Source organism: Rhineura floridana, chromosome 9, assembly GCF_030035675.1.
Source record: "Rhineura floridana isolate rRhiFlo1 chromosome 9, rRhiFlo1.hap2, whole genome shotgun sequence".
In the NCBI taxonomy this organism is placed as follows: domain Eukaryota; kingdom Metazoa; phylum Chordata; class Lepidosauria; order Squamata; family Rhineuridae; genus Rhineura; species Rhineura floridana.
In genome coordinates this window covers 107,146,731-107,171,371 of record NC_084488.1, presented here as the reverse complement: position 1 = coordinate 107,171,371, position 24,641 = coordinate 107,146,731, and the positions used below count along the sequence as shown (strand labels likewise).

General features: G+C 42.7%; 1 protein-coding gene across 5 annotated transcripts in view; it reads right to left on the bottom strand.

Moving 5' to 3' along the window:
* The window catches only part of MAPK10 (mitogen-activated protein kinase 10), a 323,601-nt gene that overhangs the window by 150,500 nt on the left and 148,460 nt on the right, over nt 1–24,641 (bottom strand). For 4 of the 5 annotated variants that reach the window (XM_061583112.1, XM_061583111.1, XM_061583114.1 and 1 more), the window contains exon 3: nt 293–364. In XM_061583112.1, coding sequence (XP_061439096.1) covers nt 293–358 — 66 coding nt within the window. In that variant the 5' untranslated portion in view covers nt 359–364. Of the gene's footprint in view, nt 1–265; nt 365–24,641 lie in introns of those variants that run through there. The other variant, XM_061583113.1, reaches the window with a different exon arrangement.

The following is a 24,641-nucleotide window of genomic DNA, read 5'->3' as shown; positions in this document are numbered from 1 at the left end:
GAGCAGCAGCAGCAGCACAATGCTCTGCCAATGTATCTGGCATAACTGCCACAGTGGCGGCATATCTGGAATTCAGCTGGCATGGCAGGGCTTCTGTCATATCCTACAGCCTTTCAGTTCGCAGATCTTCTGGACAGCTTATATATGTAGAACATATTCATATTTTATACTGGAGACTCCATCCAGTTTTTCTGTGAGTTATTGCTACTGCTGAATCTACTATAATACTGACCGTAAAATATGAAAGTACAAGTATATACTGTACCTTGTTTTACCTGTAAGGAACACACACCTGACAAAAGGCAATCTTCACATCCAGGGTAGGTTCACTGCAGTAGTGTAAGAAATGGCGGCTCATAAATACCTGCAATTCAAAGAACAGCAGAGTGGACAACTGCAATCTACTTTGGATGTGGAATTATTTCAATATTTAAGAGTTTATACATAAATTGCATCTGTTGGAGCTGGTTGTATTGGCTTGGTAGTAATAGAGATATACAGTAACCTCAGAAAATGAACTATATGGAAATTCAGGTTTTAGGGTCCAAGTGAGCTTTTTTCTCCCCCCAAAAAACTGAAGGACTTTTCCCATGATGCAGAATATGAACATGGAACTCCAGCTCAGTTAGTAGCATTATCACCCCCCACAACTTATGAAAGGGAACTGGAATAGCCTTGAATCTTGAAGCTTTGCATTATGCTCAAGAGAAACACTGATGACAACAAGTCATAGATGCGTGCAGGATAAGGCTATCAGTTGCTACTAGTCATATTACATTGCCTCCAGCATCAAAAGGTAGCACGCCTCTGAATACCAGTTGCTAGAGAGCAGGAGCAGGAGAGTGCAATAGCACTCATGTCCTGCTTCTGGGCTTCCCAGGGGCATCTAGTTGGCTACTTCATGAACTGAATGCTGGACTAATAGGCCAGTTGGTCTCCTCCAGCAGGGCTCTTGTTGTTGTTGTTATGTGCCTTCAAGTCAAGATAGGTGGACTAATGTTAGTGTATTGGAAGAAGCAAAGACCACCAGTGTTGAAACAATGATTCTCCAACATCAACTTCGCTGGACCGGCCATGTTGTTCGAATGCCTGATCACCGTCTTCCAAAGCAGCTACTTTACTCCCAACTTAAGGATGGAAAACGGAATATTGGTGGACAGCAAAAGAGGTTTAAAGATGTTCTCAAAGCTAATCTTAAAAAAAGTAACATAAGCATCGAGAACTGGGAAGCCTTGGCCCATGAGCGTCCCAATTGGAGGTCGGCCATTATCAAAGGTGCTATGGACTTTGAAGAAGCATGAGTACAGGGTGAAAGGGACAAACGAGCTAAGCGGAAGGAACGTCAAGCAAATCCTCATCGTGACCATCTTCCATCTGTAAACCTATGTCCTCACTGTGGGAGGCTGTGTGGATCCAGAATTGGCCTCCACATTCACTTACGGACCCACCGCTAAAGACCTTATCTTGGAAGACAATCTTACTCGGCCATAAGTGATCGCCAATGAATGATGATGACTTATGGTAACCCTATGAATCAGTGACCTCCAAGAGCATCTGTCATGAACCACCCTGTTCAGATCTTGTAAGTTCAGGTCTGTGGCTTCCTTTACGGAATCAATCCATCTCTTGTTTGGCCTTCCTCTTTTTCTACTCCCTTCTGTTTTTCCCAGCATTATTGTCTTTTCTAGTGAATCATGTCTTCTCATGATGTGTCCAAAGTATGATAACCTCAGTTTTATCATTTTAGTTTCTAGTGATAATTCTGGTTTAATTTGTTCTGACACTCAGTTATTTGTCTTTTTTGCAATCCAAGGGATGCGCAAAGCTCTCCTCTAATACCACATTTCAAATGAGTTGATTTTTCTCTTATCCGCTGTTTCCACTGTCCAACTTTTTATGTTCCTAGAAAAAGTGTGAGAGGATGTGGCCTCCAAAGAGGAAAAAAAGAAACAAAACTTACTACACTAAAGGGTAGAAAAACATTCACATTCAAAATGGCAGCCAGGCAGGCCTTGGAAAGCCTTGCATCATATGGCACATCACGTCTAATCAATTATGTAGCTACCTTTCCTGCACTGAAGTAAAAACATGAAGATATTGGAGCTTGAAATTTCAAGAACATAAAAAGAAGAGCCTGCTAGAACAATCCAATGGCCCATCAAGTCCAGCATTCTGTTTTCACAGTGGCCAACCAGATGTCTAAGGGAAGCCCACAAGCAGGACTTGAGTGTAAGAGCACTCTCCCCACCTGCAGTTTCCAGCAACTGGTATTCAGAAGCATACTGCTTCAGACCATGGAGGCAAAGCATAGCCATCATGGCTAGTAGCCACTGATAGCCTTATCCTCCATGTATTTGTCTAATACTCTTTTAACACCATCTTTTAAAGCCATCCAAAATGACTTCCACAGTTTAACCATGCGCTGCCTGAAGAAATACTTCAGTTTATGTGCCCTGAATCTTCTAGCATTCAGTCCACAAGTTCTAGTCTTATGAAAGAGGGAGAAAAACTTTTCTCTGTCCACTTTCTCCATGCCATACAACATTTTATACACTTCTATCATGCCACCTCTTACTTACCTTTTGTCTAAACCAAAAAGTCCCAAATGCTGCAACCTTTCCTCATAGAGGAGTTGCTCCATCCCCTTGATCATTCTGGTTGCCCTTTTCTGAACCTTTCCCAACTCTTCAATATTTTTTTGAGGTGAGGTGACCAGACCCATAAACAGTATTCCAAATGCAGACACACCAATGATTTGTTTAACAGCATTATGATACTGAGTTTTATTTTCCAGAACTTTCTCTGAGAGGTTTTATTGCTGCTTAACAGTGATTAATAATAGGAAAAACCTGCTGAGGTGATGTTAGCTAGCTGGTTCAGACATGGCCTCACAGCTCTCCTGTACCACCTACAGCATCCAGATGAGCCCCCTAACTGGGACTTTTAACTGACTTGTCCTAGCTCACATTATTTATTTATTTATTTATTTATTTATTGCATTTGTATACCGCCCCATAGCCAAAGCTCTCTGGGCAGTTTACAACAATTAAAAACATTAAAAACAAATATACAAATTTAAAAACACATTTTAAAAAAGCAGTTTAAAAACACATGCTAAAATGCCTGGGAGGAGTCTTGACCTGGTGCCGAAAATATAACAGTGTTGGTGCCAGGGACATCTCGTCAAGGAGATCATTCCATAATTTGAGGGCCACCACTGAGAAGGCCCTCTCTCTTGTTGCCAGATTCCCAGCTTCCCTCCGAGTAGGCACCCTGAGGAGGGCCTTAGATGTTGAGCGTAGTGTACGGGTGGGTTCGTGTCAGAAGAGGTGGTCCATCAGGTATTGTGGTCCTAAGCCGTGTAAGGCTTTATAGGTTAAAACCAGCACCTTGAATTGAGCTCGGAAACATACAGGCAGCCAATGCAAGTGGGCCAGAATCGGTTTTATATGTTCGAACTGTCTGGTCCCTGTTACCAATCTGGCTGCTGCGTTTTACACAAGCTGCAGTTTCCGAACCACCTTCAAAGGCAGCCCCATGTAGAGCGCATTGCAGTAATCTAACTTGGAGATTACCAGAGCATGGACAACTGAAGCCAGTTATCCCTGTCCAGATAGGGGCATTGCTGGGCCACCAACCAAAGATGGTACAAGGCACTCCATGCCACTGAGGCTACCTGAGCCTCAAGTGACAGAGATGGTTCTAGGAGAACCCCTAAGCTACAAACCTGCTCCTTCAAGGGGAGTGCAACCCCATCCAGGACAGGTTGGACATCCACCATCCAGTCAGAAGAACCACCCACTAGCAGCATCTCAGTCTTGTCTGGATTGAGCCTCAGTTTATAAGCCTTCATCCAGACCATTGTCACAGCCAGGCACCGGTTCAGCACACTGACATTAAGCACTGGGAGAAAATCTGTGGGGCTGAACACCCTCTGCCATAAATGCCTTGAGAGTTTACAGTGTTTTGGCATCACTGAGGTTCAATTTCATTTGTAAAAGAAAATAAATATCCATATGTTTCAAGACAATCCCTAAGATCATCTGAAGGAGACTATCAGTTGTCCTCCATAGGTCAGAAACACAACTCATGTCTTCAGTAGGCCCAACTCTATGGAATGACCTCTGATTGCAAATCAGACAGGCACCCTCCCTGCTAGGTCTCAGATGCCAGGTTAAAATGGTTTTGTTTCAGGAGGCCTTTGCACCATGGATGCTATTCTAATGCTTCTACATCTGAAGTTTTAGTCTATGTTTTATAATATGTATATCAGGTGTGAGAAATGTTTGGCTCTCCAGATGTTGCTGAACTACAACTGCCATCAGCCTATATATATAATACAGCCTATATATATTCACATAGACACATATACAATAAAACCATGTCAAAATTTAAAATCAGAAATCATTGACTAACTATTACAGAAAGATGTCTTCTCAATGGCCCGCATAAGCCTGGTAGCATAGAAAAGTGTTCAACAGACGTTTAAAATTTAAAACAGAAGGTGTTTGTTGAACCTCTATTGGCAGAGCATTCCACAGGACTGGACCAATTACACTAAAGGCTCAATTTCTTGCTGCTGGCAGCTCCAGTTAAAGGGATCAGGTAGGAGATGACGAAAAATACCTCTTTCTGCCAGAGGTGAGGTGCTGCTAGTCAGAGTAGGTAATACTTGACTAGATGGAATAATAGTCCAGCATAGAATAAGACAGCTTCCTATGTTCCTACAGTGAGATTTACTTCTGAGTAAACATGAATTGCAGTGTTAGGATTACAAGCAGGTTCTTTCTCTAAGATGAGGAGGAAAGGGCCGTAGCTCAGTGGTAGATCATCTGCCTTGCATGCAGAAGGTCCCAGGTTCAATCCCTGGCATGTCCAGGTAGGGCTGGGAGACACTCCTGCTTGAAACCCTGGAGAGCTGCTGGCAGTCAGTGAAGACAATACAGAGCTAGATGGACTGTTGAGCTGACTCAGTGTAAGGCAGCTTCCTACATTCCGACGGGATTCTCAAGTGAAAATTCAATCCATGGGTCTTTTAGATTCTTTCAAAAAGAATCCTGGTTATAAGATTTTATTGTCTGTTTAAAAAATTGCATTGATTACTGTTTAAATGTTATATTGCAGAGCCATAGGTGTGCAGCATCACTTAATCTTGAAATTCTACTTCATGGCCTCATACAATTTAGGGGGGAAATGGTAAAAGGCAGTGTGCAAAAATGCCCATGTTTTTCCTTTGCAGGCATAACAGTATCTATTGCCAGAGCACCACTGCACAGAAACAGCCAAAAAATATATAAAAATCTCCCACCGTGATCCCAGCCTAAAATGCACACGTGTTAAATTTTTAATGAATGAATTATAACCTCATTCCAAAAAAGCAAGATTTTGACCTTTTCAGCATTGTGTTGCAATGGCTCAGATTGCTGTCTCATCGCTCAGTGACTCACAACAGAAGCTTTCTATTCCACAGATGGTTTAATTATTTTTCCTCTCTCTTCCCCCCCTCTCTTCCCCCCCAAAAAACCTTTAAGATTAATCATAATCTCACTGGTTTCTGGAAACCTAGCAGAAAATGTCCTTTCACTGTAGGGATATTCAACATTTAAGCCCCATCAAGCAGGCCTAGGATGCTGTTATTGAAGCGTTAACGCGATATCAAATGGCTATGGTTCACATGGCTGCTTTCAAAACATGCTGGATTGAGAGCAGAGTGGAATAGGAAAGATGGAATCAGAAATTCCTGCAACAGCAGTACACTCTGTAAAAGCATCTACAACTCTTACCTTTTATTCCCCAGTAGATTATAATAGCTCTTCCTTGCAGCCATGCTGGAAGGGAAGGGGAGGCACAAGCCCAAGGCTCACTGCTAGTAGTGTAGTGGCAAATTCAGAAGAGCAGGGTCGCTTCACAATAGTCACAGCCACCACCCATCACAGCCATGCCCCCTTCTACAATTATAAAATAATCTGGCCAGCTTGAATACTGGTTTCTGCTTCTCTGTCACTGTCATCATTTGACTCTCCTTTCTCACTGTCAGATATATTGCTTGAATTACTGAGTCCAGTGTCTACATGCTTATCTTCTGCTGCTACCAAACTACTTGATGATGTAGATGGGATGCTATCATCAAGATTCACCGTCTCTTCTGAAGTTACAAAATTCTCACTCTCCACAGCTTTTTGAAGTAGGAACTAATAGGAATTCCTTTCACTCTGATGGGCTCCAATCAGCAGGAAACTACAAAGAAGCAAGTTAGAAGACTCTTTTCAGTGGCTGACATACTCTCTTTTCATACTGATGGCTCATAGGATGCTGGAGACACAGGGATGCTGCTGAGACCTGGCTTCCAAAAAAGTAAGGGGTCTAAGACCCCCTGAGACCCTGGACTGCACCCCTGCGCAGTTCATTCTTGGAATGCTAAACTATGGTTTAGCCCATGGGTGGGGACCCTCAGGCTCAGAGGCAAATGCAGCCCCCCCCCTCTGTACAGCTCTCAGGACTCTTTCTGAGCCATGCCCTCTCCCCAGGACACACCGTTACCAGCAGTAGTGCAGTGGCAAATCCATGATAGGCATGCCACACCGCACACTTACAACTCCTTTCCACTTTCCCTCGTCTCCCTTACCCTCCCTGTTCTCTTGTGATTCTAAACTCTACTTCAACAGGTGTCCCTAGCAGTCAATTAGCATGAAAGGGGAGGCTGTGGGTTAGCTACTGAGAAGAGTCTTCTCAGTAGCTGACTCACCTCCTTTCACTCTAATTGGCTCCAATTTGCATGAAAGGACGACTCTTCTCAGTAGCTAACACATTCCCTTTTCATGCTGATTAGCTCATCCACAGGGACCAGGCTGAGACCCTGCTCCCAAAAAAGTAATGTGTCTATGACTCACACACATCCGCAACCCCAGATGACTACACCTCTGCTTACTGGCAGCCTCCTCAGGTGTTTTTTCCTTTAACTCTGATCATTCCTATTGCATGCAGTAGAAGTAGCATAGAAACCTTTAACTAGTGTGTGGCTGGAACATAATCTACTGAGCAAAGGTTAAGAATCACATCTGTGGCTCCACCTACTTACCGTCTCTGGCCCTGCCCACCACTGACATGTGGCCCCCACAAGGTTGCCTATGAGGAAATACGGCCCTTTGGCTGAAAAATGTTCCCTTTCCCAAGTTTAGTGTCGCATCCAAACCAGCTCATATAAAACCAAATCAGCTTTAAGTTAATGAATCTGTATTTAACTCTTCCATCCTCTTAATGACATTAAGAAATTAGGACACATTCCTCCACTGAGCCTAAAGTAGTCCTTTTAATTATTCTTGGAATAAGTGGGCAAAGCAAAGGTAGTAATTTAAGTAGGTAATACACCAATTTAAATCCTAGGAGAAAAGCTTTATCTTTCTCCAAGAAACCTCAAGCTACCAGAAAAAGAAACCATGGTAGTAAATTACTGCTATTAAAATAAAAATCACAGTTAATTTGTCTAACTCTTAAACTGTTTAACTGGAGAAGGGAAATAAAATGGTAAAAGACATGGAAAGGGGGAAAGAAGAGGAAGACTAGAGTGATGCAAAAAAATGAAACCGAGGACACTCGTGTAGCTTTGCTTAGTAGCAGCTGAATAAATGCAGGAGACAGAAGCTCATGAGTTCTAATCTTAGATTGCAGGAGACCTAAACATTAAAAGCAGAGGTGCCTTGCAAATTTCACCTAAAGCTAAATTAAGAGTGAATTTGAGGATTCCTCCCCAGATGAAATCTGAGGAAAGCCAAAAGAATTTCAGTAAGGCAACTCAGATTTCTCTGGAAGATTCCACACATATCTTGGCAGAAGTTCAGTTTTGCCAAAAGTGAAATCCAAAGCCAACCTTCAGGTTCCTCTGTGGGCCAAACATATGGGAAATTTCAAGGGAGGCTAGAAGTATTTTGATAAGGCTAGAAAGAAAAAAGTCAAGGGAGTTTCTCACATTCATTATTGAAATAGAATAAATTGCCAGAAAAGGTTGATTTGATAAATATATATATATTATTTCTTTCTCAAACTTCATCAGTCCTCACTCTGTCACAATGGCACTCAAGGTGACATAAAGCACATATTAATACATAAAAATAATTAAAATTACTGATAAAAACACAAAGCAAATAGTTTAATTCCCCCAGTGCTGACTCCCATTTACGGAGTTCCCTTCCTATAGCTTCCTTTAGAACAGCTATGAAGAAGCTTCTTTTTCATTAGGCCTTTGGGACATAGACTAGCACCTGTTTAAGTTCAGCCACCAGCTCTATTATTGGTTCTGTATATTTTTCAATTAGTTTGTTAACTGAATTTGTCATGTTTTTATTCGTTTGTATTCTACAAGATAATGTAGTGAGTCGCTTTTGGAATCTGGATTGAAGGAAGGGATATAAATTTATGTCGAGTCTCAGATCGCACAATTAATTTAATTGCCTAAATTGTGTAGTGGTTAGAGAGTTGAACTATGAGTGTTGGACTACGACCTGGGAGACCAGGGTTCAAATCCCCACATAGCCATGAAGCTCACTGGGTGACCTTGGGCCATTCACTGCCTCTCAGCCTCAATGGTAAACCACCTCAGAATACCGCTTACCATGAAAACCCTATTCGTAGGGTCACCATGAGTCAGGATCGACTTGAAGGCAGTCCATTTCCATTGTCACCAAGGTCTTGGGGTGATGATAAATTCTAGAAAGACACATGCTTGCTCAGAAGTGAGTCTTGCAGAGTTCAGTGAGACTCTCTGTTAACACCATAAGCCGGGGTAGCCCATGTGCAGCCCTCTAGATGTGGGCTCCAATTTCCATCTGCTTCACCCTGCATGGCCAATGGCCAAGGATGACAAGACTTGGAATCCAGCAACATCTGGACAGCAACAGCCTACAAGCCTATGCACGCCTGCCTGGAAGTAAATGAACAAAGTAAACTTACTGTTGAGTGAACATGCTTAAGATTATGCTGCAAGGGTACTTAGGGTTGTAACCCTAGTGATGGCTGACATGTATTAATATTTTTAAAATTCACACACACACACACATGTACACACACACACACATAAAGAGAGAGAGAGAAGAAGAGGAGAGTTTACTTTCACAGAGTTGTACTGTCACAGTACTTTCTTACTAAATCCAAAAGTCATAGAGGAGATTGTCCCAGTTCACATTTGATTCTTCTATTAGTTATTAACCCAGATTTTTCTTCTGCCCTTTTCTGGTAAGGTTTTTCTTTCTGGCACCTTCAAGCAGTATGTAGCTGTAATCATTTGGTGCTTAACCCCTGCAGCAAACTCGCAAGAGAGCACAGTGAGGAACCATCATTCATGTTGTAATTCCACCCCACCCCTAGTCTCCCACACAGTGGGAGGTGATGATATGGTATTAGAGGGAAATATTTATCTCTTCCAAGAAGGCATTTTGTGACACCCATTGTAAACTACAGCCCACAGTCTAAAAAAGCACAGATTTCTCCTAAATCACCTGAAGATCTCTTTCCTTTGCTCACAGTGAACAAGCTTTGTGATTAAAAAGAAAAAGTTGTTGCTAAGGCTTTCATAATTTCATATGCATACCCACTGAGTAAATATGTAATATCCTGGGGAAAAATTAATTAATAAACCCTATTCCTCATTAAAATGTCAATAGTAAAGCCAGCCAGAAGTATGTAACCACGTCAGGTGCTGTGTTTAATATCACTGCACGTCAAACTATAATACGGGTCACACCTGACATGACTTTAGCTTCATTTGCCTCCAAAGGATGAGCATATCCCTTGTGCTTTATGATAGATGGAAATGGAACATAGATTGACAAACCATGACACTACGAGTATGAAAAGGCTTCCCTTTAATGCATGGAGTATTATAGAGAAGTAACCCTGCTGCACTTATTTTGGAAAGTATCCTGCCCACCTCCAAAATTAAAACATTATCCCAAATATTACTTATCTTAAATATATCTATCTTGCTTTGTTTCATTGGTCTTCAACCAGAGGAGATGGGGCGTTCCAATGTCACTGGGGCAGTGAATCCACTCCGGGTTTTAGTCTGAACATTCAAGGAGCAGTCCTAGAATTTGGACAGCTCCTTGAAAGTTCAGACTAAAACCCAGAACAGATTCACTGCTCCACTAACATTGGAACCACCTTCTCCACTGTCTTCAACTGGCAGGCTGCAATTCAACACATGTGAGTAATACTTTTTAAAAAAAAAAGTATAATGGACAACATGCTATTTCAGAGAAGCACGGATTGTACAATGGGGCAAAACTGATGAAACACCCAGCCTCGTCCTGCGTGGGATGCAATTACAGGGAAGTCCCTTCTCCACTGAAGATGAGAACAATCTCCAACCACAGCAACTTTTATGCCTTCTATCAATAGCTGAGGATACTTTTACAGTACATTGCCAGATGCTAATAGTTCCTTCTCTTTGGGCATCCCCTCTGATACACACCCTCTACCATAGTGCCATACCACGAGGCAACAAAAGGACATATCAAGAGACCTGTCAATGCTGTCACAGCATATGCCTTAAAGCCTCCTTTCAAGGATGGTTGCTTCCTAAGTACCTTTCCTACAATTAAGAGCTCCAGCTAATTTGTGTTGAAACAGTGTTGTAGGATGCTTTGTTGCTGGCCTTGGTCCTGAACCCAGCAATCAGTAGCCTATCTCCTGTTCTTGTCACCAGTTCTCTGCTTCTGCCCTACAGTTACAGCTACCAACCCATTCTCGACATGCTATCTCTGTCTAATAGATGGGAACTCTGCTTAACACAAATATCCTTCCTCATAGCCGTCCAATACATGTAGTAGAAACTGGGGACTAACAATGGAATGGGTATCACGTCGTTCAAGCAGATCTCACTCTTGCTCATATGCACACTGTTTCATCATCCATTCCTAGTAACACAAGCCACACTGTACTGCAGGCATGCTACTGCAATCAAAACACATATTAAGTAGCACAGTGACCCCTTGTTCCTAGTTCAATCATTGCTTTATCTAATTAATTAATGGCTATTTGGACTGGCAAAAGCTTTCAGGAAGGCCTCAATGAGAGATCTTTCTCAACCCTGCTGCTGGAGACTCTTTCTAAAGCTGGGGGTGAACCTAAAACCATGTGCATGTGCTCTACCATTGAGCTATGGGAAGCCCTCATTTTAGTTTCTTTGGCTCTGCAGGAGCTTCATTGGCTTACATAGCATTTCACAGAAGCCGCCTTCAGTTGTTCCTCTCCATGCAATCAAAATCACACACACACACGCACACACACACACAGAGAGAGAGAGAGAGAGAGAGAGAGATGCCTGCTAACCCCATCTCCCACATCACATCCCCCTGTCGGCCCCACCCTCTGCTGTCACAGGTTCCCTGTGAGATTTAGAAGCAAACTGTACAAAGAGCAAGCTCCAGACCTTCAACCCCAACATGTGAATGGCAGGAGGCAGGGGTTGTGACAGCAGTGGCAGGGCCAGGAAGTGCAACACAGGCAACAAAGCTCAAACAATACAGACAATTTTCTCATCACTACACAATCCAGGCTTCTCAGAAAAAGCAAACCAGAAACCCAGCTTCAAGCCATTAAGTGATGTGAGAGATCTATCAGCTGATGAATGTGTATACCTCAAATCATAATTTCAAATGATTTATTTATGTATGTATGTATGTATGTATGTATTTCTAACCCACCTTTCCTCCCAGCAGGAGCCCAGGGCGGCAAACAAAAGCACTAAAAACACTTTAAAAATCATAAAAACAGACTTTAAAATATATTAAAACAAAACATCTTAAAAACATTTTTAGAAAAAGCTTTAAAACATTTTTAAAAGATTTAAAACATATTTTTTAAACAGGGTTAAAAACATATTAACAAGCAATTCCAACACAGACACAGACTGTTTTAATGTTTTAATGTATTTTAAAGTCTGTTTTTATGATATTTTAAAGTGTTTTTGTTTGCCGCCCTGGGCTCCTGCTGGGAGGAAGGGTGGGATATAAACCAAATAATAAATAAATAAATAGTAGTGGTAGAATTACTACAGCTACTACTATTTACCTGCCCTTCACCCCAAGGTCCCAGGGTGAGTCACAACAATTTAAAATACAACATAAAAACAGTTTAAAAGAAATAATAGTGACAAGAGTAGGGTGGGTTCTACAAAAACATAGATGTCGTGTCAAAGATCAGAATCAAGAGGTGTGTCACATTAAATCACGTTCAAGTGTAAAATCAGGAAAAAAAATAGCATATTGTTCCTATTGTGCCAGGATTATCCTGGAAGCATTTACTGCCCTCATCTTTGGCCTCCCCTGAGGTTGCCAGGTGGGAGCTTCCACTGAGACCTTCAGAAGCAAGGAAGTGGCACCATGTGTTGGAATCTCAGTCCCATTTGGGGTGATTCCCTCCTTCCATTGCAACCCTAAATGACATAGATCACAATGTTCAGTAGGTCGCCCAACCTTCTGCAGAGGATTTTTGTGGGTACAGCAGGCTGTAGGGGGAAGAGGGGAAGTGTCAGAGATCCGTTGTGCGAGCTGCCTTCATTGGATACAACTAGGGATGGAGAGATCTGTCAATTTTGGTTCTCTCAATTTCTCCTTTTCCCACTCTTAATTTCAGTTCTCTGTATTTTCTTCAGCAATCTGCAGGGTTTTTTTTTTAAAAAAAACCTTAAGAAGATTCTCCAGCATTTTAGTGTGAATTTCTTCTAATAAACACATTTTTGTATGCAGTTTTGACTAATGTACTCATCTTTTTGAGCCATTTCTCCTAATATAATGCATTTTTGTATGTTATTTTCATTAACAGATTCATTTCTATACACATTTTCTAATATATGCATTTCTGTAAACTGTTTGGTTGGAGAATTGCATTGAAAAAAGTGTGAATTTCTAAAGATGGCCGTGTTTCGGTCCTCATAGTGTTTCAGAAAGTGTAAATTTGATAGATTTGGCTTTAAATGCAAACTGAATCAAATATCTCCCCTATCCCTAGATATAGCCTAATATTCTTCTTTGTTGTTAATCATTTTAAATGATTTTCAACTAAGCAAAGTGCTTTACATTTACAATTCTCACCCTAGACAATGTCACAACAAACCAGCTGTTTTCAATTAATATAAATTTGCAACTAGCAAAAGCAACCAATTTTCAAATGTCATTCTGCTGGCATCTCCTTAAAGTTGCCAGTTCCCTTTGGCCTTGAAACCACCATTCAGTTTGAAGAACTCTTAAGGTTTAAAAGCCTCATCACTTGTTCAAGCTGCACTGCAGTATTTTGTGCATAACCACTGAAAAGATCTTGAGAATAATTATTTGCTCAGTAATCACAGGTAACTCAGTAAGTTAAGGAGGTTTCCAGTACATTGGCGATATAATGCTGCAAAACAAATAGATTAAGAGGTGGAATCCAGAGCTATTAAAACCAGTGGCTGCTTTGCAACATTGACTTCAAGGGGATAGAGACTGCACCTTAAAGATGACTTAATGAAGGGCTGCAACTGGACTCTTTTGCAGTAAAAGTGTGGGTGCATGCTTTTTTGAAGGTCAACTATTTTTTATCTTTTATTTTACAAAGAACACCATTGACCAGGGCTTCATGGGTGACTGGAGAACTATAATTCTAGCTTGGCCACCAAGGCCAGCCATCAAATTCAGTTTTGCCTACAGCACTGAAGGAACAGTGTTAAGAAACTCCTTCTAGTCTGTGGACAGACAGACAGATAGACGGATGGATGGAGGGAGGGAGGGAGGGAGGGAGGGAGGGAGAGAGAGAGAGAGAGAGAGAGAGATACTTTTTCCCATCCTCAAGGAACTCAAGACAAGGCACATCCCTATCCCCAATTCCATCCTCACAACTAACCTATCAGACAGGTTAAGCTGACCCAAGTCAGATTCATGGCTGAGTGAGGATTTCCCCCATTCTAAGTCCAACACACTGTCCACTGAACCACACATTTATGTTTCCAGATTCCTCAAAAACATGCTTGTAACCTTCACTGAATTTTTTTCTTATCAACTTGCCTGTTGAGGAAACCCTGTGGAGCATTCTATGGCTGCCAGGTATTGCCTGGACTGGAACTAGGAGCCCCTATCTCTGGGCATGGCTGCCTCCTGTGTTGAGTCATCAGGGCTACAGGTTGGTGCCTCTGCCTACCCAGGTTGGCCACTGACTCTCCTTAATATGAAGAGCTGGGAGTTTGGGCAATGGCACTCTTTTATGACTCTGGCTCTTGGGTTGTTCTCTGGCTTTGATTCTCCAGTTTGAATGGCTCATGGTTCCCAGTTTCCAATCAATGCTGCCTGTAACTCAGCTCTGGCACTGGGACACCCAGTGATAGATCTCATTGCCTCTCTGTGTGAATTGAGAGCACCCTAAACCATGCTACACTAGGCATGAAGGTTCTGCTTCCAGGCTTCTCATAGGCATTGGGTGGCTTGTGACCACTCGCCATTGGCCCTCCAGGCCTACCTGTCTGGCTCTTGGGACTCTTCCCTGGCTGCTCCTCTCACTAGTCTGGCCTTCCCCTTAAATACTAGACAGGTGCCATCTCTGTTATCTTTTGGGCACCTACTGAAGACTTTCCTTTTTCAACATGCCTTTTAAGTAGAGACCTTATCCCAGTCTGCATCTATGTTGGCAGGGCCGGTGCTAGGCATGCCTGGGCTCTTGGGCATGAGCCTGTCTTGGGCCTGCGTTGCCATAGCCCAACCCCTCCATACAAGCAGCATGGGGCTAATAAACCCACCTGCAAGTCCCACTTACCTTTATTGTCCCTGTAAATGACATGCACATTGTGTGTGCATGCCTTCCATCAATTAAGATAGTGGCGGGGTGTCAGCCCCTTAGGAAAGCCTCTGCTGCCATCTTAGTTGATGGCAGGCATGTTTGTGCTCCGCATGCATGCATGCCATCAACCAAGATGGCAGAGGAGGAATCAGCCCCTTAGGGAAGCCTCTGCCACCATCTTGGATGATGGCAAATGTGCACACTGCATTCACAGGGATGAGAGAAGTAAGTGGGACATGTGTGCAGGCTTACTGAAGCCTACACTGACTGTATGGGGGGCAGATGCCTGGGAGCTCCCTCTCCGAGATCTGTGGCAGGGTCGGGAGCCGACACTGCTGCAGATCGTGGAACAGTAGCAGTACCCTCCCATCCTCAGGGGCCCCTCTGGGACTCAGAGGATCTCGGCCGGGGCCTGACCTGGCCGCCTCCTGGCACTAGCCCTGTGTGTTGGAATTACTTTTTTAGATGGTTTTTAAAGCTTTTTTAAAAAAAGATGTTTTAAAGATGCTTTGTTTTACTATATTTCAAAGTCTTTTAAATAAATAAATAATAGTGCTGCTCTGTGTCCTCCCTGAGTGCTTTTGCCTGACTAGAATGTGTCCTTACTTGTGAACATGTCTCTGGCTTGCCTGGATGGAAGCGTGTATGTAAACCTCTGGCTCAGTGGATCATGGTCCCTTGGGGCAAATAGGGTGCTGCTCCACCACAGTCTGCCTTCAGGCAACCACCACCACCCGCCCAAGTCCAGAGGGTGGCACTGCCTGTCAGCCTCCTCCTCAATCTCAAGTGTTAGAACTCAATAGGGAGGGGGACAAAAGTAGAATCAGTTGACTCTGCCTGTCATTGGCAGTGGCTCCACTTACTGCTGGCCCCTCTGCCTTCTGCCCTACCAGCCCCAATGGACACCTGTCCTGGCCAAGCCCATTGGAATCTTACAGGTCAAGATTCTGCATCTCTGCACAGCATAATTAGGCATGGCTACTCAAAGTGAAGACACTGGCGCAGCAATTAGGCACACCCCCTAACAACCCTTAAGTAGGTTTGGGCAGGCTGTTTCTACTTGCATGAGGAAGGTGTCACAGAACAGCAATGCATGCTCACGCAAACGTTCCTCCTAGTTGGAAAAGTGGGGGCTAGCTGAGCCTGCCGGCAGTTGTCTGTATGCCTGGGGCGACAGCGGTGGTGGCACCTCATTGAGATCCCCCTCCTCTAGCTGCAGCCTCCTCCTTTGCAGCTGGAGCAAAGAGGGGGGTGGAGGGAAGGAGAAGGGGCTGGCTGCTGATCAGCCAACATTCCCTCTGTTGTAATTGGAGCTAAGGGGGAGGAGCTGTCACTCTCAAAAGTGCTGAAGCCTTCTGCTTCAACACTTTCTGGTTGCAAGTTACGAGGACCCTCCCCTGGATCCCATCCTGTATCTTCTTCTTCTTCATCATCATCACTCCAGGAACATTCCACAGGACTCATGACAACACCAGCCACCACTGCTATGACTACTGATATTTAGAAAGGTCGCATCCATTGCTCAGACCACTGTTTTTTTCTGCCCACGCCCACCACTAGCGTGAGGTTCCTGGAAGAATTGCTCATGGTGGAATGCATACCTTGAGTTCAGAAAGGTTCCTCTCGCCTGCACTAGTCAGTCCCTTGCAACTGCACATGAATGGGGAGGATCAGTTTTGCACAGATAAGGAGCTCAGAGCTTTATGTTATGCTACACTTTGGAAAGATACTTGCAGGTGTTAGGAACATAAGGAGCTGCCTTTTCAGACCAGCCAATAGCTCAGTATTGTCTACATGAGGGCTGGGCAAACCTCTGGTACTCCAGATGTTGCTGGGCTCTAACTCCCATCAGCAGCAGCCAGCACAGCCAATTGTTAAGATTTGATGGGAGAAGTAGTTCAGCAACATCTGGATGGCCACAGGTTAACCATCCTGACAGTGGCTCTCTAGGGTTTCAGACAGGAGACGTTTCCCGCTCTGCCTAGAGATGCTAGGCTTTGAACCTGGGACCTGCTGCATGCAAAGCAGATGCACTACCATGGAGCTATGGCCTTTTCCCAAAGTAGGTTCCCATTAGATGAATGAGGAAATTTAGTAACTTGCCTTACACTGAATCAGGCCATTGGTCTATCTAGCTCAGTATTGAATTCAGTCTACACTGACTGACAGCAGCTCTCCAGGGTGGCAGACACGGGTCTCTCGCAGCCTTACCTGGAGATGCTGAGGATTGAAACTGGCACCTTCTGCGTGCATAGCAGATGCTGCCCCACTGAGCTGCAGCCCCTTCCCCATGTGCCTTAACTGAACAAAGTCAAGCAAGTTAAACTTGTCAAAAATGTCTTTAACAGACAGTCTGTACGAGTGCTGAATGACACAGACTTTGCACATGACCTTAAGTAGTAACAGAGATGATTTGATCTTTTGAGATGAAATGTTTTGCTGTTTGAAATACAAAATAAGGAAAGAAAGGGGAGAAAAGTAATGGCAGGCAAGTTGCCTTTCACAGAAGTTTGTCTATCATTATTGATCTTCTTGTTGAGAAACCCATTTTTCAACATGTTTTTTTAAAAAAGGGAAAAAACAGTGTTTCAGCTCATGAAGCTTGTGTCAGGCTGCTGGATAAGGAAAATTTAGGAAAGCATCCAGTGTATCAAATTAGATTTTTTAAACACACACCACTACATGAGGAAAAGCAAAATATAAAACGCAAAACCAAAAACTGTTTTTCAATTCAAGCTTGCCAGCAGCTAATTACTCTCCTAAAGACCACTAAGGCAGCAATCAAAACCCATCCATCATGGCTAGTAGCCACTGATACCCTTAGTCTCCACCAATTTGTATAATCCCCTTTTAAAACCATCCAAGTTGGTGGCCATTACCACCTCTTGTGGGAGCGAATTCCATAGTTTAACAATGTGTTGTATGTCCTGAATCTGTCCTGAATCTTCCAACATTCAGCTTCCTTGGCTGTCCACAAGTTCTAGGGAGAAAAGCTTTTCTATATTCACTTTCTCCATGCCCTGCAAAATTTTATACACTTCTATTATACTCACCTTTTCTCTAAACTAAAAAGCCCCAAATGTTGCAACCTTTCCTCATAAAAGAGTCACTGCATCCCCTTCATCATTTTGGCTTGCTTGCTTGCTTATTTATTTATTTATTACAATAATTATAATCCACACTTTCACAGGATTATATCTAGGCAATATTCAACATGCAAAATTTAATAACATCAGCATGATATTCAGTCTCTATAAACCGAACATCCTAGGAACTAATCCACTTGAGGCCATTTCATTGACTGATCATCTATTTTCCTCAGATATTCAGTGTTTCTCCTAATTAGACTGAAATCTCAACTATTTAATTGATGAAATAAGTATATGTATAATTAGTACATGAATACTTTTATATTAAAATATGTTGCAAAGGAATAACAATCATAACCACTGCTATATATTGCTGTATTTTAACACTGTAGTCAATCATTTTCATAAAATCTCCCCCAATGCCACAAGGCTGTTCTACTGTTGCAATAAATACTTTATGTTTAATTGTGGAATATCCTGAATTTAGGCCAAGTGCGGAGGAATAAAACTTTTTTAGAACTACTAATTTTGCAATTGTTCTCCATGAAAACATACAACCCTGTTAATATAAATTGTGTAAACACATAAAATATGCATTGTTTATTAATACACATACATTTGTACACATTAATATATAATGTGTGTGTATATAGCCAAAAAGATACTTATTAAAATTGCAGTTTTCCATTTATTTCCTTGAGACGAAGCACCACTGAATCTCAGTAGAGGGCTTATTCCTGTGCAGAAAAATCCAGTCTAAATACAACAGAATAAATTGCCCACAGCTATGAATATATATTCTCTCTGGTTGCATATTTAGATAAACATCCCACAGGACATGCCAAATATCATGGATGATGCACACATCTATGTTTGGGCAGACAATTAAAAAGATTTATAGTGATTTATATCATACACGAGATCAATAGTTTGCAAGTTTAATCTCTCATTAGCTATTTATTTTCTCCAGTGATTTTCTTAATTGGGAAATTGAGGTTTCCTTACAACTGAGCTCCATTTTACTGCAGTAACATAAACTGAAGAGCTGACTGTTTCCAATCTACCTCCAAGCTGATTGGTTCATCCTGATGTGAACTGGAATTTGCCATATTTCCTGGGAATCATTCAAGAAAACCCAGGGAATGATAAAATTATGGGTTGATTCATTCTTTATTGTTTTTAAAATTAGTACTTTTATCATTTTTTAAATTAATTTTCAGTGGAGCTGTGAATTCCAAATGGTGCATGTAAGTTTAACGGCCAGGTTTCACTGTAGTTAATGCAGAAGGGGCAACTAGGAAACAGGCAAGAACTTGCTTCTAAGTTTTACTGCAAAGAAACCTGTTAAAATCACACTGTCAGGGACTTTGTAGCATGAACTGGTAACCAAAGCATCTCAGTCTGAGACCTAGTAACTTTTTCCATGGACAAGGATGTATTCAGGCCTCAGAGCCCAGTTCAGACATAGAATGTGATTGGCAGGTGCTATGAAACCTCTGGATTGGCCAGGCTTAGTATAAATAAAATACTAGAAGCCTGGCTTTTTGGCATTGCCTGGCCTGCAGAACAGTACTATCTAGTTGCTTGACAGTAAGCTCTGTTTTCTGCAGCTCAAGCTACTGACTTCAGGAACTCTGAAGTTGAAAACCCTAGTAGGATTTAGGCCTTGTTCCGACATAACAATCTCAGTCCATGGGTTATCTGACTGAGAACATGCATTCTGCTCACATACTCCCTCTGACCTCCTTCACGTCCTGCCCTCCCTTCTCTCATATATTGTACTGCAAAGCTTTCCTGTTAATACAAAACTAGGAAACTGTGGTTTAATCTCCAGCTACAAACCAATTATTGAGCAAGATCAAGTTGGTTACATCTGAATTGGGCCACATACTTCTCACACCCTTCACATGAATCCCACCTCTCAGTGTTATGGTATAGCTCAAATGTCTGCACTGATGCTGCCCTTGGCTAACGCGAACCAGGTGTCAGGTCCCAGCCAGGGGAGTCCTCATCAGAGGAGTCCTCATTGGATGAAGACCAGGAGGCTCCAGTCTTGACCCCAGCCCTGGCCCAGGCTCCATCTGAGGGTGAGGGGCCAGGGTCCTATGACAAGGTCCAGGATTGGCCGTCTGCACCTGGGGCAAGACGGACCTCTGACATTGAGGATGAACAGCCCCCAAGCCCAGATGGAGACCCGGCTCATCAGAGAAGTGCCTGGCTGCAGGCCCAGACTCCTTGGGGGTAAAAGTCTGGCTACAGGTGATCAGTGGGAGTCTGCTGAGGTTTGGGGTGTGGTTGAGTGGCTCCAGCATAAAAACCCCAGTGCTAGGTTGTAAGGGCTGATGAAACAATGTCTACACTCTAGCTCTGTACCAGACCTGTCTCAAGATTGCCTATGGACCCCAGACCTGTCTCTTGCCTTGGCCCTTATTTGCATTGCTTACAGACTGCTTGCTTCTGAACCCGGACTGCTCTGACCCTGATTCTTACTGATCCCCTTGGTTTTGAGATGGACTCTAGTCTGACCCAAGATCCTCCGTGGCGCAGAGTGGTAAGCGGCAGTAACGCAGCCGACGCTCTGCTCACGGCCGGAGTTCGATTCCAACAGAAGGAGGAAGTCGAATCTAGTAAAAGGGGTTGAGGTCCACTCAGCCTTCCATACATCCGTGGTCGGTAAAATGAGTACCCGGCATATGCTGGGGGGTAAAGAAAGGCCGGGGACGGAACTGGCAAGCCCACCCCATATATATGGTCTGCCTAGTAAACATCGCAAAATGTCACCCTAAGAGTCGGAAACAACTCGCACTACAAGTGCGGGGACACCTTTACCTTCTACCTAGTCTGACCCTGGATGAGGCCCTTGTGCTGCCATTACTTGTGTTTGTGCTGGGGGAGTCTCTTGCCTCCTTCAGCAGCCCAGTGAGAACATGCCACCAGGACTGTAACTATTTGTAACTCCCAACTGATTGTAATTCTGTCGGCGCTGTACATTTAAAGCTGTATCATTCCACTTCCAACAGTCATGGCTTCCCGCAAAGAATCCTGGGAACTGTCATTGGTGAAGGGTGCTGAGATTTGTTAGGAGACCCCTATCCCCCTCACAGAGTTACAATTCCCATAATCCCCTGGGAAGAGGGATTGACTGTTAAACCATTCAGACATTGCTTTAAATGTATAGTGCTGATGGGGCCTAGAGTTTGAAATCAAGGGGCATGGGTAGAGCTGTTGCAGTTGTAATGGTACACCATGGCTAAAGCAAGCTGAAAGGAAAAAGGAATTCACATTGGGGAGGGAAGGAGGGAAACCATAGCACAGTCCTGCTTTCTTAACCATGGTTAGGAAACTAGGAATAGTATTTGTTTGTTTATTAAATTTATATCCCACCCTTCCTCCCAAAAGGAGCCCAGAGTGGCAAAGAAAAACACTTAAATCACTCTAAAGCATCTTAAAAACAAAAGACTTTAAAACATATTAAAACAAAACATCTTTAAAAACATATTAAAACAAAACATCTTTAAAAGCATCTTTTTTTAAAAAAAGCTTTAAAAACATCTAAAAAGGCAATTCCAACACAGATACAAACTGGCGCAAGGTCTCTACTTAAAAGGCTTGTTGAAAGAACAAGGTCTTTAGTAGGCGCTGAAAAGATAACAGAGATGGTGCCTGTCTAATACTTAAGGAGAGGGAATTCCAAAGGATAGGTGCCGCAGCACTAAAGGCCCAATTCCTATGTTGTGTGGAAGAGGACTCATGATGAGATGGTATCTGCAGGAGGCCCTCGCCTGCAGAGCACAGTGATTGACTGGGTATATAAGGGGTAAGATGATCTTACAGGTATCCTGGTCCCAAGCTGCATAGGACTTTGTACACCAAAACCAGAACCCTGAAACTGGTCCAGTACCAATGCACAGTCTGGCTCTCCCCAGGATCTCATCAGCTATTCTTTGCCTAGTTTGAGCACAGCTAACGATAATCAATTCCTAGAAGGCAGGATGACTTACCAGTGCTGCAAAATTGCGAAGGTTATCCATCATCTCTACTCACCTTGAGAGCTAGCAATACATAGCAAAGCTTATACCCTGAGAATACATGAAAACCAAAGCAGTTCCACTGGGTGTGGGATTTTTTATGCTAAGCAAAGATACTGTATCAAGGATGCCATTTTATGTGTTACAAGCATGTCTGAAGGCTATTTACTAAATATGAACAAATACCCTGAGAGCCTGATACGGCTGTCCCTTAACATTTACGGATATCATATCAAATCGTTATGGGACCCTCGTGTAAGACAAATCAATTTAAATCCAATTTTTCTCCTCCCGCTTGCTAGGGCTTTTCCTGGTGAGGGAATGTGGATTGCCTTCATTAGAAGTGATATTAAGATCTAGAACAATATTCAGTAAATGTCACAGCAGCTGCATCAAGCACCCTGGCAAAGATTATCCATGCCAACCTCCAGCATTTTAAAGGTTAACAATAACAGGATAAATTCTGTATCCTAAGCTATATAAATTATGTCTGAATTCAGATATCATGCCAAACAGTTAAGGAAGCCTCCCTATTTTTATTTATTTATTACATTTACATCCTACCTTTCCTCCAAGGAGTTCAAAATGGTGTACATGGTTCTCTCCTCTCCATTTTACCCTCACAACAACCCTACGAGGTAGCATAGACTAAGACAGGCCCAAGTGACAGGCCCAAGGTCACCCAGTGAGTTTCATGGCCAGGTAGGGATGCAAACTCCAGTCTCCCAGGTCCAGGTCCAATACTCTAACCATTACACCACACTGGCTCCCCCTTGCATGACACTAGCTATGATTTTGTGTGATTGTGAATTGACAAACCATGGTTTAGGAATGGCTGGCAAACCAGAATAAGAAACTCATTTAAAGTGGATTGCAAACTATGGTTTGTACTAAATATGCCTTTGAAGTTATGTTTGAATTGACAAATCATAGTTAAAGCTTTTGTTCTAATCTCCAAATGTCACTGCACCTCAGGGATGCCACACTGAGCAGACAGAAAACAAAAGCAAACAAGCAGCTCTACCCGTAGTCTTTCTGTATGCCTGGAAGCTCAAATCATGGTTTGAGTTCCAGCTATAGCTATCTCAAACCATGGTTTGGCATGATGTCTGTTTGGTGGCAATATCGTGGCTTAATAAGCTGAGATATGAACACTTAGTGGAATGCTTGTTCCACTGTCGAAATGTATTGCGACAGCGGGATGTTGTTGCACAAGAGGAAGCATAAGAAGGTTGATGGTAACTTTGTTACAAGAGTGGATATGTTTAATGCTTCTTTTAAGTATTGTTGTGCATTTGTGTATTTGTATATGTTCAGTTTGGTCTATGACCGTAAATAAAAATAAATCAATCTTTGTTGTGCAACACATTGCATAATCTCTTGCATAAAGAGTTTCTACTAGTGCAACTGTTGCACTGGATTCCTCTGTTGTGCAATAATAAAACTCACCCATCAGTTAGCACAAAAGCCCTTGTGCCAGCAAACAGAGAATGCTAGACACAGCTCAAAGTATAACGTAGATGTGGAACCATGCACACCAGCCTCATCCTCAGCATCCACATTTCTGCCATCTCCACCTTGAACCTTTGTGGGTTGAGGCTGAAGTTCTGAAAGGGGAGCTTCATACATTCATCTGAATACACTTAGAATCCTTCTGGCAATCAGGGACCCTAACTGTACAAAGTTCCTAGTCACTAGGAGAATTCTAAGTGTGGACAACCAAACATGTCAAGGATCCCCCTTCACAACTTTCCCCACATCACCAGAAGGTTGGGGATGGAGCTGGCAAGAATGAGGGGTTCATGGGGCTCCATGTGTTCTTTGAGCACCTGAACAGGTCTGGGAAAGTCTCTACTGTGTAACAGCAAACATATCTTCTAGTAACCCTAAAAGGGACTAACCTGACATCTGTTTGTGATCTTAACTCTAAAAGGAATTAACCTTAAAATAAAAGCCTCACCTATGGAGATCCACTCGATATTTTAGCTAACTATGTGTCTTAGGAACAAAGGAAGCTGCCTTATACCAGGTCATACTATTGATCCATCTAACTCAGAATTGTTATCACTGACGGGCAGTTTCTAAAGAAAGTGACCAAGGATTTGGAGGCAATGTGCTGTGCTGGTTAGGAGCATTCATATCTCCCCTTGACAATGCAGCTCACTAGACAAATTTTTCACCCTCACCTAACATTTTGTCAAAGAGAGAGAAAGAGAGAAATTACCTGTAATTACTGTGGTCCTTTAGATCTGCTCATGCTTCTTAAAGCATTAGAGTGGGCCTCACTGAAACAGCGCATGGAATTTACTGGAATTACAGGATATTTTGGGGGGTCTGCATTACCACATACAACACAAGCATCAAACCACTCCCACCCATCCAATATTATTTTGGTTTATTTTCACCTAAAGAGTCTGTGATCCCCAATCGTAGTCTTCCTAGGAGAAATAGCTTTTACCTATCACTGGTCGGCATTTTTATAAGCCTTTATTTTATCACTGATAATAAAGTTCTCCATTTTGGTCTAAATTCCGGTTGGTAGGAAGGGTTTTTTATTTGCCCTGATATGATGGACAGGTTAACAGTGCTGAGAAAGTGACCTTAGGGGCCAGAACCTATTAAAATTGTAAAAGGCAGACTAAAGAGAAGTGGGAGGGGGAGAGAAATATCTTCTTTTTGTACAGCTCTGGACTTTTCATCAGAAAAGGATTCAGAAATACAGCGG